General features: G+C 37.4%; 1 protein-coding gene across 3 annotated transcripts in view; it reads right to left on the bottom strand.

Moving 5' to 3' along the window:
• LOC124137717 (BTB/POZ domain-containing protein 6-like) overlaps positions 1-17,336 on the bottom strand; it is a 73,997-nt gene that overhangs the window by 16,171 nt on the left and 40,490 nt on the right. The window contains exon 1 of one of the 3 annotated variants that reach the window (XM_048402767.1): positions 2,507-2,710. The exons of 1 other annotated variant lie outside the window; for it this stretch is intronic. In XM_048402767.1, coding sequence (XP_048258724.1) covers positions 2,507-2,546 — 40 coding nt within the window. In that variant the 5' untranslated portion in view covers positions 2,547-2,710. Of the gene's footprint in view, positions 1-2,227; positions 2,474-2,506; positions 2,711-17,336 lie in introns of those variants that run through there. One more of the 3 variants, XM_048402769.1, reaches the window with a different exon arrangement.

Here is a 17,336-nt window from a genome sequence, read left to right as displayed (position 1 = left end):
GAAATAAAAAGAATCTAAGTTAATATAAGAAAATTATTGGTTTAGAATTGTTGACAACATTAGTTATTTACTGATAGTGGGAGCTTACTGATATACATTTTAGTGAAAATTTAGTACTGTTAAAAACGTTTTTGAGTCATTTTAATCAATTCACTGGAAATGATAGCAAGATTTTTTATGAACACAGAGTAACATGTTAAAAAAAATGATATGAATTACAATCTTATCAAGTAATTAATAATTATTCCAACCATCCATTTAATTAATGCCTTATCAAAGTCAGATTATAATGATTTAATAGCAGAACTAACAAACAAACACTAAATGATTCATGGTACAACATCCACCTGGTATTAAACTTAGCTTGTTGGCTCTTTCTATAGGACATGATATTTATCTTCTAAAATAATATATATTTTTAAAACGATGGTGTTGAAAGTGATTACCAATATCATAACGCATAAAACTTATTTCAAGATACAAAGAATTTGTAAAAACAAAGGCAGTATCTCTTTGTCACACCCTGATCAGACATTTTCCAGAGTGCCTGATTAATTCAGATGCAGAATACATTATATAATTCTTGATTCATTTCATATATATCTGTGTGATGAATATTGAAATGTATTTAAACCCAAAAGTAATTCTTTACCATGATTTGAGGAGATTGTCATTATTTGCGCAAGAGCTAGTGTTATTGGTTTACATATTGTTCACGATTTGGTTATGATTATGTTCAAAATGAGCTTCATATTTACTTGACAGTGATTTTGCTGACTTCAGGACATTTTCATCTGGGTTTTTTAAATATCGATAGGATTTTACCAAATTTTGTTCTGCCACAACAGGTTATGGAATATAGATCCGATTGATTAGCCATAAACACGGCAATTACAGGTGCTCATTTCATCTTGGATCCTCTCAATGTTTTCCACTGTTGTAACATCCATGAACCTAAATACTGGCAGTTTAATAAGTCCAATATTTTGGAAATGTGACCGGGGATTTGTATCCAAATTAAAATTCCAAACTAAGTGACCTTGGCAAACATATTGGGATAAAAAACTTAAAACTTATAATTTCCTTAAATTCTGCTTTATTTTAGGATGGCATAGATATGTTAAAACTATTGAAAAGGGAAATCTGACATCTGATGCAGATTTGGGGCTGAATATCAGCCTCTCAGCTGGTCTAGAGGGGGTCGGGGGGATAAGGTAAGACAACACCTACTGTGTAATGGACCAGTCCTAACTGGAGTACATAGATTACCACAGAGACCCAGGTATACATACTGATTGCCAAACTGGAGTTTTAGCCCAAATGTTATTGTGAAATGTCATGATATGACTAAAAAACAACTGGAATGTATGGTTAATCTGTGTACAACAATATGTATATAAAAAATAAGATATTCTCTGGTGAATTAATTAATTGTATATAGTCTGCAATTGTTGAAATATCACTGTCATGGACACCGAATGCTTTTAACAGTGAACATATTTCAGATTTTGTGTGATATACATGCGTTTTTATGCTGCTCTTAAATGTCTTTGGTGTTACTATACATGTCCTCAGTGTTACCACAATTTAACAGTATTAACTTCCAAGAAACGAAAATGTCTGACGCCATTGCAAATATGCAACATCAGCTATAGTGCATCATTTCCTACCGAAAGATTATTGTGTCATTAAAATATGACAAAATTATGTTTCTTTGTGGTGGCATAATTTACCCAAGTATTTGTTAAGTTAAGATGTTTCTTTTTAAATCGCTAACAGTTTTTCAAGTTTAATTTTTGTTTATTTAACAGGATCAAAAGGGTACAAATTTTGATAATGACCCAACATAAAGTACAGGATTCCCTTTCTACTTTTCTTGGATCATTCCATTGTAATACTTAGGTAACACAGGGTAGACTAGTCAGTGCCTTCAACCATGACCTATGTTCTTTTAAGGTGTGTGACAATCGGGACGCGTAACTGATGAGAGGATACCGGATCGGTCTATTGTTCACCTTGCACAACATTACGCCAGTCATTGTTGAGGGTACTTCACATTCCAATCTGCCATTGTTGTCGGTCACCCGCCCTTGTAATCCATCTGGCTGCCATAGGGTGACTTTCCTTGTAAATTGCACAACTGTCTACACGTAACTAAACACATGCTGACCTTTTACTTTGTACATAAAATGTATTACTAAATAGACTGCCATATCGCAAATCTTACCTTGAACAAATATGTATAACCTAAATATCATCCCATGAACTATACTGTATTAATGGACGCTTTAGCCGAGAGCCGAGAGCCGCGATTGGGTCCTACAGTAAAGACACCACCCTACATTACGTGATTTAGTGTCATGTCTTGACTGTAGGATATTGCCGATGTGACTTAAAGCATAACTCACTCACTCACTCTTGACTGTAGGACCCAATCTCGGTTCTCGGCTATGGACGCTCGTGCTTGCTGCCGTTTGATGGATATTGAATGCGTTACAACCCATACCTTGCTCATGTATAGCCAATCTCGACCCGCCTCTGTTCATACTTGTGGCAGCCGCTATGTCCGTTGAATAGAAAGGAGATTTCAGGGAAATACTCACTGCTATGGTTAGGGAGCGCTAATTGTGTTTCCTTTTTGCATAACGTGCTTTGATCGATACAGGTGACACTGACATGCCGTGTCTCCTCGCATAAACGCGCTCAGGGTTTAGCCATGTGGAAATATGTATGGAGTGGGTACTTTGTTACAATCCCGATTTGTGTATTCACGTACTTTATTTAAGAAATAAACGACAAGCGGGAGCTGCTTATCGTACAAAAAAACAGTGTTTGGAGAAGGAACCACGAGGGGATGCGTGGTTTATTCTCCCTGTAGTGTTTTATTGTACGATATAGAACGAGCAGGAGTCATCTATTTCTTATATGAAACATCAACATTATTTGCAGCCTCTTTAATTTCATTTACAAGCACAAAAATACTTTCCCATATATTTGAATAATGATGCCTCCCCGAATAAAATCCAATCCCGGCAATGTCGGACAAGTCCATTTTATAAACTGGGAACAGTGAAATGAACCCCTCGTGTATTCTCACTGCAGTGTTTTATTGTACAATAAACAACTCCCTCCCGTCGTTCATTTCCTGATTATATCTCGCCTACTTTTAGATGCGGTCGTTCGGCCATTGCGTGTATCTGCGTAGCTCAGCCACGACTGAGGGGAACAGCTTACTACCCTCTCATAAAATAGCATCGTCTAATAATCACGACGTATACAAGTTGTGAGCTATGCTCGAAAGTAGTATAGGTAATGATGGTTCTGCCGCAACCCCACTGGGAGACAGATTTATATACATATACCGCTACTCCAGGTGTCATTTTTTATGCAAAAACGATGATGCGATTCAACGATAGTCATGAGTCATATAAAAAGAAACATCAATATTAATTAATAATGAATAAAATTTACTATAGCCCACGAGGATATTGGAAAGGTATAGGAGCAATAAAAAAATTAGCCGTCAGGGCTAATGTGGCAAATATATTTACCGGCACCGCTTTATATACCAAGGAAGAAGTTTGATATTTTTACAACGAATGAAGTTCATCAGGCTGACCTCTTGTTTCTTCCCCACGATAAGGTAAAACGCAAAATGTATAAATACCCGTTAACCGTAGTGGATGTGGCTAGTCGATACAAAGAGGCTGAGCCATTAACCTCGAAAGATTCACTAGAAGTAGCTAATGCACTGAGCCGCATATATAAACGCGGACCACTGAAATGGCCTAAGCTATTTCAAGTAGATCCCGGTCGCGAGTTTATGGGATCAATAACTAAGCTGTTAACAAACCATGATGTTGAAATCAGGCGTGGTGAAAGAGAGGCCCACCGCAGTCAAGCTATGGTTGAAAGATTTAACTGGACATTAGCGGAACGTTTGTTTGGCTATCAGTATGGGATCGAAATGAAATCCGAGCGATTGGGATCAACCGAATGGGTGACACGATTATCAGCTGTTGTATCAGCGCTGAATAATGAAGTAACGAGATTAATAGGGAAGAAACCATCCGATGCTGTTAAAATGAAATCCGTAACTTCCGAATCTTCAGCACCGAGGAGAGGCAAAGAACAAAAACTTCCGGATAGAGTAAGGGTAAGATATTTATACCAGCCCGGTGAACTCGAAGGAGGCCTACGTCGCGCAACCGATCTGATTTGGTCCCTTAAGACATATAACATTAGTTGATTGGTTATGAAAGAAGGAGAGCCTATTCTTTATTATCTTAAAGATGGACCGGGTAGGGCATTTGTACGAGAAGAGTTGTTCATAGTTCCCAACGGTACGGTATTACCACCATAACCATAAGCATAGGTAGTTACACCATCCTTATCAATCCATTTCTTTGTATCTAAGGGGGGTAATGATGTCTTGTTCATTCTTAATCCATATATCCTATGATTGTAACTTCTTAAAGAGTTCAACAGAGCGTGTTCATAATCGGCATCGGTTATTTTAGTTTCTGTTAAGTTACTATAGAATGATTCAAGGGTTGGTAATTTAGTTTCGTCGAATCTAGACCAATCATCCATATATTCGTAAGGATATACACCTTTTCTCAGCAACAAATGACGTGTTAACCTATCGGTATATTGATTTGTTATCGCAAAGTCATCGGGATTGTTCGCATTAGCTAAATTGTCCAGGGAAGATAACAGAAACTGTACGGAGTCTATGAATCTAAGCCCATTACTTTGCTTTATTCTGGCTTTCCCATCCTTGTCCCTATAATGTATAGTTTTAGTCAACGAGAATGATATGTATCTTTCCATATTGTTAGGAATGCACATTAAACTGCCGTCGGTCTTTGAGATAGCTTGCATAATGAGATGTGAATCGTATCCTTAAAGGTTATGAAACACAACGGGGATGGGTATTGTTTGAGAATTCATTTTTAGTTTCAAGTTACACTCGTTATGCGCGGCTCCCCGATAATTACCCGTGATGTGGCAATGATCTCTTGTGGAATCCCCATTCAGGGGTTAATTACAAACATGACAACTCGTTTGACCTCTTATAAGCCCTCCAATCATCCCTTGTCATATACATGAGTTTCTTACACGATAAATTTTCCCTTATTATTCTCTCTTCGTTTTGTAAATATTCTAGGAACTTTCCCGCTGCATCGGGACCTCTGTAAATCACGGGCGTGTTTGTTTTCCCATCATACCTTACAACTATATATCCAAACCCACAAGGAATATGTTCTTGAGTTTTGTACATAAAACTACTATCAGTATTGCGTTCGGTATTTTCTATGGGTTTGATAAGTGCTTCGAAGTCGGCGTAAATTACGTATGGTACTGGCATTTGATTACAATAATGTTCAAATTTTAATATATTTTTTCCCTCTTTAGGCATATCGATCCTGGTAGCGGTCTGCCCAACACCTCTACAGTCTCCTTTATGCGCTTACAATAGATCTTGTCTGCTGTACCCATGTAGTCATCTTTCGCAGAAATATTTCTTTGTAGGATGTTTTGTTTGATCGTATAATAGCCTGTTTAAACTCTTTATCCATGTATAATGATATTTTCAATCTTTTTCGATCAGGAATGAATTGATTCTGGGGATATGTTCCGGAGCGGAGCTTATCCTGTGTACAACAATTCCTTTAGAATGTCCAAAAACATTTATAGCTAAATTATTTTGCTTTTCCACCTTATCAATTTGTGAGATTGGTGTAGGTTCGTCTATACCATCGAAGTTGAGTCCATCGTTTTGGGGATAGCTAGAAGGTCTATTTGCAATTTTAGAATCTACGGGGAACAATGCAGATCTTATCATCATTCTTAAACAGTCATCGGATTTATTTTTTACATTAATTATGGCTTTTTTCTTCTTATAATACGGGGGTAAATCTATATAAGATCCATAATTTGCTATATCTAAATATAAACTATCGATTTTATCCACACCCCAACCCGAACCTCTATTAGTCCAGCGTTCTAAAGTTTCCTGTCTCCTCTGAATTGATGTATCTAATGATGAGCTTATAGTATCGGATTCGGTTATAACTTCTTGATTGCTACGGAAATATGGTTCGGTATATTCGGTGCTATCGTCTGCGTTACTTTTACTCAATGACATTTTAATCGTCAGCTGGTATTTTATACTATGTAAATCATCTAACTCCTCGTTAATTTTGCTCGATATGATGGGCTTAACATCATTAACGTCCATGTTGGAATTAATATCCATCTTCCAACCTCTTAGATATTTACCAACGCCGGCGGATGTGGGTACAAATATTAATTCTTGTTGTTTTTTCTCAACATCATTAGGTTGATTTTTTTCAACATCATTATCAACATCTAGTAAAGCGATCAATTCAGCTCTTCTCATTCAAGAATAAACACTCAGCCCACTGTTTTTTGCTTGAGCTTTGAGTTCTCTAACAGTCTGGGGTTTGTTGTATTCCAAACCGAGTAAATCGATCAATTCAGCTTTTCTCATTCGAGAATATCGCCGTAGACCACGTTGTTTTGCTAAAGCCTTCAGCTCTCTCACAAAAACAATTGTGGTTTAATGGTATATGCAAAATGATTCATTTGTCTAATTGGTTATTTTTCATATATCTAAATACGTATTCTCCCCAACCTATTCCTCTCATTGATGTAATCTCTCTTCCTAGCATAAATAATCTGGTTCCTGACCCTATCAGCACCGTATTACTTACATAAACAATAACGACCTTTGACCCCTATCCCACATACAGAACATGTATAGTTAATGTTTCCCCGCCTGATGTAATAAGAGTGTATACCACAGTAAATACCAACACAATGCCGGTTGCATTGAATTTTTTTCCCCATGAGTGTAAATCTGCACAGGTTAATGGTTATACATCTATCATATCATTTGTCTAAATGCAAAGCAAATCACATCTCCACTGGTGAGACATGGCTATTTATAGTTTAGCAGTCATGGTAATTTATTTATTAGCTGTCACTCTGGTTTATGCGTAGTTATTGTGTAGCTGAAAATTGCAACAACTGTAACCCAATTATCACGAATGCTACCTCGCGGTTCTTTTGTTCCTCTGACGGTGTATAAAACTCACTCATTGTTGATCTCGGTATTGGGTCAAGTTTTTTCCCATAAACGAGGAAGATTCGACATCCTTAAACGTTTGAATTGAATGTCCTTCCTTACGCAGTTCTTCATGAATAAAATCTAATCTCTCCATTCTCTGCCGCGCCCATTGTGACTGAGCTTTTTCGAGTTGTTCTAAAGCTTTATTATGTCTTTTACACTCCTCTTCAACTTCTTTAGCGTTTGATTCCCTCATACTAGAAAATAAAAAAATTACTCCCCCAAAAAGCTAGAGCATTAACAATAGCTCCACCGACCATCATCGCAATTGCTGCCATATTATATGAATATAACACTGCAAACACGAAAACATCGTTTTTTTCCGTATATGGTCATTGGACGGAAAAACGACTAAGAATTTATTAAAATTGATTAATTGGTGAGCGTTTAGAAAGTGTGCAGAAAAGGGTCGAGTTTTTCAAGCGTAAAATGGACGGAAAAACGATGCTTTTTGCTCCGCCTTGTACAACTGTTAACGGCCAATCAGATGGCGCTGGTCCCCAGACGCACGTGATTCCTAAGGCTTCCTTTCGAAAGCTTTAGGTTTCGAATTTCTGGCATGCCTTGCTCTAGTATCTGTCGCGCGGAGTGCAGCGAGATTTGCTGATAAGCCAGTTTTAGGATATGTAACATGTTAATGGAATTCAGGCACGCGCCAAGAAGTCAAACCAAACAATGTTACCAAGTTTATTGTGGTAACATATCCCTCGGCTATGAACAGTTACCCCTATCGGATAATGGCTTGTGTTTCATTTGGTTATAATAATAACTAATTTTTTAATGTGAAGTTTACAAGATATACGGCTAGGACGAGAGGTCGGTCACATGACGTTCTTCACGTGACTGTATTCTTGAAATGGCGTAAACACTGACTACTTCCACATTCCTGGGGAAAACCCTTGGAATTCCCTGGTACGAATTCACACAGAAGCGTGGTTGCATGCCCGTTTAAGGATACCCTTGCTACAACCCATCCCAGAGAAAAAACAAACGAAAAAAAACATCCAAACTATCGTAGTGACAATCTACAGCAATCTATGAATTTACCTTATTATCTATTTGACAAATCTTTACAATCACCTTTCAACGATCAGCCAATTGATCAGTGATGACAAAGGCTTGAAATAGCCACAGGTTAATTAACAACTTCGGGAATATCTCCCTTCACGTTTATCGTGTCGGCCATTTCGACGTATTGTACTTGATGTAAATGTATTACGACGCTCTGTCATTGTAATTGACTTACTGAGGTAATTCTGAAAAATATCTTCTTATCTAATGAGGATATTGTTTGGAATATATTTCTTGTAAACATACTAAAACATGGGGGGGGGACTATTTTATTCCGGGATGGTCTATTAAAGTTAGCAGTAAGTCAAGGCACCATGCGTGTATATGATCTGTTATTATATGTGTTTAAATTACGGTGTGGGGTGTTAATAAAATACACTGACGCAAGTATATTCTATTCAAATCAATTGGATAATTGAATATGCTTTCTTTTTTTATATTACATAACAGCACTGCACAACATTTGAACAGTTGCAGTAACACACTACGCGTATATATATTCGGTAATCGTATTAAACACCATTTTCAACTCTACAGTATTTCAGTATTTCAGTTATATCACGGTGTACAGACTGAGGTGGGATTAAAATCCGAATTGGTTCAGGCCATCCAACGGGTGTTCGGGAAAAGGTGAGCGTATCCTGCCACACAAGTGGCACCCGTCACAAACACATGCAAGGACAAGTCAACTGTTCACCTGAACAAAGCATGGAAACACACAATGATGCCCGTCCTCACTTTTACCGAGCATGTAAATTATATTGTCCGTCAAAAACATGGACGAGTATAAACAATATGTTCATTCACGTAATACATGTCATACATTTTGACAAAATGTATTGACTCGGAGCATTATTGTTAATCACAACGTATAGACTCGGCATGCAGTTGAACTCATCACCCATCCCATTATTAATAATCCTTCTTGAAGATTTATGAAATCAGAAGCTGCAACACTTTATCTTTTAATTGGCATGTCAGACTTCTATTTCATAACTCAGTTTTATTTGCACGGATCACTATGGAAGGGACATTGTCGCGTTGTCGCATTGTCGCATTGACGCCCTTACAAAAACAAGCAAAACGTGTCAAAATTAACTAAAGCGCGACAATTGGCCATTTGTCGCATTGTCGCGTGTTTGCATTGTCGCTCTTTAAATAATCCTTTTCTTTATTTTACAAAAGGGCGACGATGCCGTAACGCGACATTTTCAAGGTCAAAATATGTCTCGTTGTCGCATTGTCGCCCCATCACAAATGTGTATAAAAGGCGTAAAGTTTAGTTAATGTTACAGTTAGGAAGCGGTAACCAAGTTACATCTGTCGTAGAAGTTCAACCTGATACATGTAAGTCTTGAAATGAAAACACAAGTCCGTCCGCGAGTCCATAACGTTTTATTGTGAGCTCTTCTCGAAAAGTGCTTAGTGTTCGACTCCCATTTCCAAACACGTAGTACCTCATCAACAATCCAAATACCTCTAGTGCAGTGGTCTTCCGGAAGATCTTACTCTTGACCGCATTAGACAACTGACGAGTGCAGGCCTGACCTGTGACCTCGTTGCAATCCTCATGAGGTGTTTGCCGAAGGGAGAGGGGTAAGAAATGTGTGCTCCAGTCCAGCGCAGAGCTCGCGACACACTGTATACTGAATGTTGTATACAGTATATTGCAGTTGATATACTGTATACTGCATGTGGTACTTATTAGCGGAAATGTTACAACTTTCAAGATTCAAGATTCAATTTGCATTTATTTCATATACAACAGACCGCCGTCATATGTCACTGGAATACTGCTGAGAGCAGCGTTAAAACAATTTGTTTTCATAATGGAGCGCTGCAGTCATTTAAAAATAGAACCGTAAACATATGTAGTACCAACCCACTCACTCTGTTTCGAATATTCAGCAGAAAATATATTATTAACCAGGTCTTTGGGAAGAGATATCAGATTTTTATAAGCAGTCACAGGCATGACAAAGGACCCCTCGCTGATTAGGTTCTTGTTTACTTAAGAGCAGAGTTGGCCATGTTAGATGATATAACCAAAATCCAGGAGCTCCGGCGGGGGGCAATCTGGTCTTGTTAGTGTATGGTATGAGCTGTGGCGTTGACCCAAGAGAAAAATGTAAAAAATGAGACCAACTCAAGTCTATAATGATTGGGAAAGTCTAGATTTCCACAGCCCTAGCCTGAAATTAAGAATTGTTCTAGGCTCCATTTTAATGTTCATTTTGTAGACATGGACCAACCAGGAGAGAAATTGATGGAATATTAATATCACATGTTATCACTGATCCAGCTAAATTCATCACACAATACTATATTAGTATTTGACATTACGGCATTTGATTATTAGGGCATGATCATGTACATGTTCACTGTAGTAATGTACACACCAGTCAACTTGATTATAATTTTTATTATAGTGTAGCGCGGCATTAACGATTACTTTATGATATCCTCACTTGTCATCGATGTATTGACATCGAACAATGGACGACAATTCGAAATTCGTATAAATAGCTTCAATAGGGACAGCGCCGGTGTCAGTACAATTTTCCTAGTTAAAAATATGTCTCTACAAAATATAGTCTGAAGCAGACAAGAACAATATTTTTTTATTAATGCTTACTTTCATGGATAGAATTGAGGCAATCTAGGCTTGCCAAATCGTTCTAGACTTGAGCTGGATTCATTTTAAATTTATTCTCTATGGTCTGGGAGACGAACGGGCGTCAGTATCGCATGGAGAACTGGGACAGCCTGAATCAGTGTAATTGGATATGTTGTGGAGTTTCGGTTTTTGGCTGTTTGCTGAATAGAACAAGGGCTCACGAACAAGGGCACAATGTAGAGATTAAATCATTACCACCTCTCTTTATATCAGATATGTTATTGTGATTTGAAATCTCTTTTGGAGAATTGCGAGTTATGTATACTCTGTATTCTTTCGTCATGGTAGCATATATATTTTCTATGTATCTTTTTGAATTATCCACGAATAAAGATAACTACAATGTAAACCTCTCTTTGGAGATATACAATAATACTACTGAAGAGCATATCTGAAAAATGGGACTTATCGACAAATATTTCTTTCTTAAATACTATCCGTTACAGGCATTCTGATCATTATATTATACTTTGTACAGTTTAAAAGTCAAATAATGGCAAATTGTGTATCTTTCTACATTTTGAATTAATTATAATTTCTGCAATAAAACCTTAGCATCAGATAGTGATATAAACGAATATGATCTATACTGTGATAAATGAACTATCAATTTCGTATTATGAATGAGATAGACAGAAATATGATAGTAAAACAAATTATTTTAATCTGTTCGTGTGAGTAGGTAACGAGAGATCTAGGCAACTCACAAACGTAGCCATTTGTGAAAAATGAAATATTAAAAAGTTTAGGGGGTTGAACATGTACATTGAATGACAGGGAAGAAAGCAACGCAATAACTAAATTATGAATCAAATTATGTTATAAATATAACAGAAAATATAGAAATATGAGTTTAATTTATCATTGTTGGAAGGTGTTTAATAATAGATTTTGTTTGTTTGTTGTTTAACGCCGCACTCAGCAATATACCAGCTATATGACGGTGGTTCGTAAATAATCCAGTCTGGACCAGACTATCCAGTTATTGACATCAAGAGCACCGATCTACGCAATTGGGATACGATGATATGGATCAACCAAGTCAGGGAACCTGACCACCCGATTACGTTAGTCGCCTTAGTACAAGCATGGGTTGTGGAAGGCCTATTCTAACCCAGATCTTCACGGTTATTTTTTCAATAATAAGGTACAATGAAATTCTGTATATGTCCATAATAAGTGTGTATAAGTAAATGGATAATATATCCATACACGCCAATTAAATGGCTACATATGGTTCATTGATGAACTCTTTTACAAGGCTATATTTCAAGACATGTATTTGATATTCATAATAACTTCACAATAGCTACACAACCGCGACAAAACGGTACCAGCATCACAGATATCTATATAATTACTTTTGAGTTAAATCATGTATCTAAATAGTAAATTAGAAGGATTAAAAATATACACTTCCGACATTTTTCGGGTTTTTTTTCGTTTGGAGAGAGGAGTAGTGACAGTAGTGACTGGTATCTGATGGGTGCAAACAGGTGTCGAGTGGCTGTCTCAGATGGCTTTAATTTCGTAGCTCTAAAGATCACGACGGCGCTACAGACCGTGATGTAGTTTGTCTCACAGTCCCTGAACCATATTATTTTCCCTTCCGCCCAGGCCTTACTGCAATGCTATAGCCCCAAATGAAACAAGCCTAGATGTTCAAGCGGTTCAGGCTGAAATTTCCATCTCACTTGGGCTCCTTTTAAATTTAAATATAGTTTCTCGTTTTAACCAAAATAATGTATTTTCAGAGACTTAGCGTTTCTCTAACCGTGAAGTACAACTATCCAAAAGATCCCATGCATGTCTATATTTCTTCAGACAGACTCTCCATGTTCATATCTATATGTATCAAAAGACAAATGAATTAAATATTACAGCACTGGGGAATAGTTTATATGCGCATGTAAGCGTCGATCTACAATATCCTTTGCGCAAAATACATATATATTGATGAATTAACGTAGTAACACTACGCAAATATATGCCCAGATGTATACATAAGTTTCATCTCGTGATCTTTATTCGTGCTTTTAGCTCTTTTTCTACATTATATTATGGGGTGTTACATCACACCAGAAAGCCAGGTCCAAATTCAAGTCATAATTTCATGGTCCGTCTTGTATGTTGGAAACCAATATCGCAACATGGCTGAATATTGCTAGACGTGGTATTTACCCGATTACTCACATAATTATTCCATTTTCTTCGCGCACGTTCTACAATCATCTACGATCACTATACATATGTCCACATACATATGTATTAAGCAAGTCCCACATTCTTCCTTAAAAGATAAATGCTAAGCATTTCCTCTGTATGTATTTATATATGTAAAAATCGTTTTTATGTCAACGCTGATGCAGTGAACGTACCACAGATCTGATGCTAGAATAACATCTAATCTCTGAAATGAACATATTTTACAGAAAAAACCCAGTTGTTAAACAATTGTTATAAAATATAACAAAAAAGGAGCCTAGAGACTTTCTTCATTTTGCCAAATTTTGGGCTGTATTGGACATATTTGTTTCAGGGTCTGTATGACAGACACACTTATTCTTTAAAGTATAAAGATAAGTACATGTAAAAATAGATGTGGTATATATTCAAATATGTTTGTGATTAACCCGACCTTGAAAAATATTGAAGGGTGAGTGGTAACTATTTATGTCATTATTTCGAATTAGAATGATAGCACATCAGAAAAGCATGGCACTTTAATATACGTATCTTGTTAGCCCAATAGTGTTTTAAGTAAGAGCAACATGTATATCGAGAGTATAGGTTTGGTTCGTGACTTACCCCACATTACTGTCAGAAAGTGTGCATGCTCTGTTTATCGGGAATAAATGACATAAAGCGATTCATGCGGGTAAATACAATTTACTTCAGAACTAGTATAGATTACTTTAGGTTAGGAGAAAATGTAAGCAAGCTTCGTGCTCAGGGGGTTGTTTGGGCGGGTTTAAAGGATTCGGGTCCTGGCTTGGTCTTTGTATAGGACGTGTAGCTGGCAAATCCAGGTTTGACGTATCAATGACCAAAATGATGTCTGATGCAATTCTCTATTTTGAGTTGTACCGTGTGTTTCCGTGCCTTTTGGGGTGAACAATTGGCTTGCCTTTACATGTGTTTGTAGCGGGTGCCACTAGTGGATCGGGATGAGCTCGCCTTTTAGCGAGCACCCAGTGTCATCATTTTATAAGGTAAATAATGAAACATGCATGCTCCTGGTGTTGTCGGAATCGTGCAGTTGGCGCTACTTTTGACAAGGGTTTCTTATGATGATGGAACGGCTTATGTCGTCTTTGTCAACTGATATAATCAACTGTGATGGAATGTCAGGGTATATGGTCATGTAATTAAGAAACAAACCGCGAGTGGGAGTTGTTTATTGTACGATAAACAACGACCACGACTTGTTTATTTCTTATATGAGATATCAACATTACGTACGACCGCGGCAATGCCAGATAAATCCATTTTATGAACAGGAGGGTTTGAATCTGGTCTTTCCCGCATATTCTCACAATTTTCTCGTCTGTACCTTTTCTCCCAATACCGATTAACATTTCGCTCTCACTTTCTGATGCGAATGGTTCGGGCATTGCATTTATCTACCTTCCCCTGCTACATCTATAAGGAACAACTCACTGGACACTTCCCTCTCACAAATAACATCAAAGTTACGACGTCCTCAAGTTGCGAGTTCATGTTCGAATCTCCATAAATGATAGAACAAGGTTTTATCGTGAAATAAATATCGCTTCCTTCTTCTTTGTCCTTTGCGATTTATCGCGTAGCTGTCTTATATCATCAAATGTCAATTTCTCATTGCTTTATCATGACGTATCCGTGTCATAACCAATCATGTAGCAATAGCAAATACAAATATAGTTGACTTCGACATAGAATAGTGTCATGATATATAATTATCCTTTGGTGTGCAATATTTCCGGTTGATAAATCTAACATATGCTTACTTTTAAGAATAGCGACTATACATTTTTATATTACTTGATAAGGTCTCTCTGTAACATATGCAAAATAAAACAAATTTAATAATACAACTGAACCTAAATGTATGTTGTAATATCCTTAAGTTGCTGAGTGCGGCATGAGAACATAAACAAAACATAATATCTTTAAGATTTATGTTAATAATGTCGATGCTAAAAAATAATCTCCACAATATCCATACCTCTTTCTCTATGTTTAATGTGAAACATAATAACTCTTTTTAATGATCTGAAGGAATAATAATGACAATAATATCAAAATAATATCATCATTATTTATGTTACTTATCCTCAACTGAAGTAGTCCTCAACAATATACGTTCAGAGAAGAAACCCATGAACATATTATCAATGTAACATACATTAATGGAAATTAGATGAACAGTTGAATGAACAAATGATTTTATTCGGTCGAACATCTATCAGCCAATACTATATTATTAAATTGTGAGACTACAGAGATTTTTGCAAGGCTACTCTCATAAATGTCATGACGCATTTGAGGCCAGGGTTCTTCTATACTCGCATTAATGTGCTGAATTATTATTGCGTTAATTTCATGATTTACAGTATTCATGAAGAACATTTCACGTGGGACCAACAGAGGGAAATATGATTATCGACTAATTTTTTTATATTTAGCTAGCTCAAACGATCTATATGTTTGATTTATTGTTATTGTATCCACAAAATAAGTAGGATCCGTTTTTTCCGTTTTTGTTTTTCTTTGTGTAACGCCGCACGTAGCAATATTCCAGTTATATGACGGTTGTCTAGAAATAATCGAGTCTGGTCCAGACAATCCAGTGATTGATATCACGACCACCGATCCAAGCAATTGAGATACAATGACATGCATCAACCAAGTCAGCGAGCCTGACCACCCGATCCCTTTAGTCGCCTATTACGACAAGCATAGTCGCCTATAACGGCAAGCATGGGTTGCTGTAAATCTATTCTTAACCGGATCTTCAAAGGTCAAGTGGGATTCAACTGATATGTTAAGATGATATAAAACTGAATTATATGTGCTGTTTACATATCAAAGTTTGCCAAATTGTTACAAAATGTTTGGCCACAGCAAGGCTACGTATTCACAACTTATTGTGGTAGGCACAGTATAACTCATGATTCTGGACTGAGGGAGGGCCGTTTTCCTCCTTGTGGGTCACCTGCTTGGCAATATGGGACGGGAAAACTGCAGGGGGTGAGGGCAGTTAAGTTGATGGTAGAGATCATTTTACAAATGTGAAACCTCATTCCACAAAGGAAGAGGCGAAAGCTGAAACTTGGCGAGATTTACAGAACAAAGGCAGTTATTTCTAGTTTCTTACTGACTCTCCAGGATACATTTAATAAAAATTCGTGTGTGCGACACGGCCACCAGTAACTAAATTTGGGTCACAATCTTTCTGTCTTCTTTCATTTATGATCTGAAATACCATCCCTTCGTGCACTTGTGCTTCCTGCTCAAGTTACCAAACACATCCTGTTTACGTACACGTGCAAGATATATATTACGCCGAGGAGAATTTACGATTATACGTTGATACGTCTAACTGCTGGCCTGGTACGCAATGTCATATTTCTTATCGCCAGGGATCACAGGTGTGATACCAGTCTCCCTCAAGGAGACGTCTGATTAAACTCTTTGCTTCGTTAATGCTTCGTCTAGCCCAAACCGGTAACTGGTACCACTAGCAACGATACAATGGCGTACAAAGACTTTCAATGAGTCAAGCATCCGTCACTCGATTTCCATTTTGATTGATTGTTTGATTGATAGATTGATAGATTGATACATTGTGAGTGAGTGAGTGAGTGAGTGGGTGCCTGTTTCACTGGTATGTCCGGATCTGGGTACGGGTCACCGGCTTAGCGTCACCGATCTAGATATATCTATGCAGGAATAGGTCATCCATGCGGATAGCGTAATCTCGATTAATGTATTCAGGAACCTTTCGTGAACAACATTTATTGAAAATGCTACCGAAGAATCAAACAACTTTAAGATTTGGCTTCTAAGGTGGAATCATTCTAATATTTCACATAACCGTTAACGTACTTCTTGAATGTTGTCACGCCATTCATTCAGACAGATCTCGAAGATATGTTAATATCTATGCAAGGACAGCGGATTAGATATCGTGAGGCCGGTTCACAATCCGTAAAAGCATGTGATATGCCATGAATAGCCCATTGCATCTCCTGTACAAAGACTTTCTCTTGTACGTGTTGTCACAGAGCCACAAACTTAGGTAAATGGATCAGATAAAAGCAGGACTGCTGGAATCGGTTGAGGTGAACTTCCGATGACATAAACTCCTACTTGACAACCGCTTTAAGAAAGTGCCGCCATTCATGTACACACCCCTGTGGATGAACGAACGACCTAGCGAGGCCAGTA

The sequence above is a fragment of the Haliotis rufescens genome, unplaced genomic scaffold (genome assembly GCF_023055435.1).
Source record: "Haliotis rufescens isolate VD_foot unplaced genomic scaffold, xgHalRufe1.0.p SCAF_29, whole genome shotgun sequence".
NCBI classification, from domain to species: domain Eukaryota; kingdom Metazoa; phylum Mollusca; class Gastropoda; order Lepetellida; family Haliotidae; genus Haliotis; species Haliotis rufescens.
This window is presented reverse-complemented; position numbering and strand designations above follow the sequence as displayed.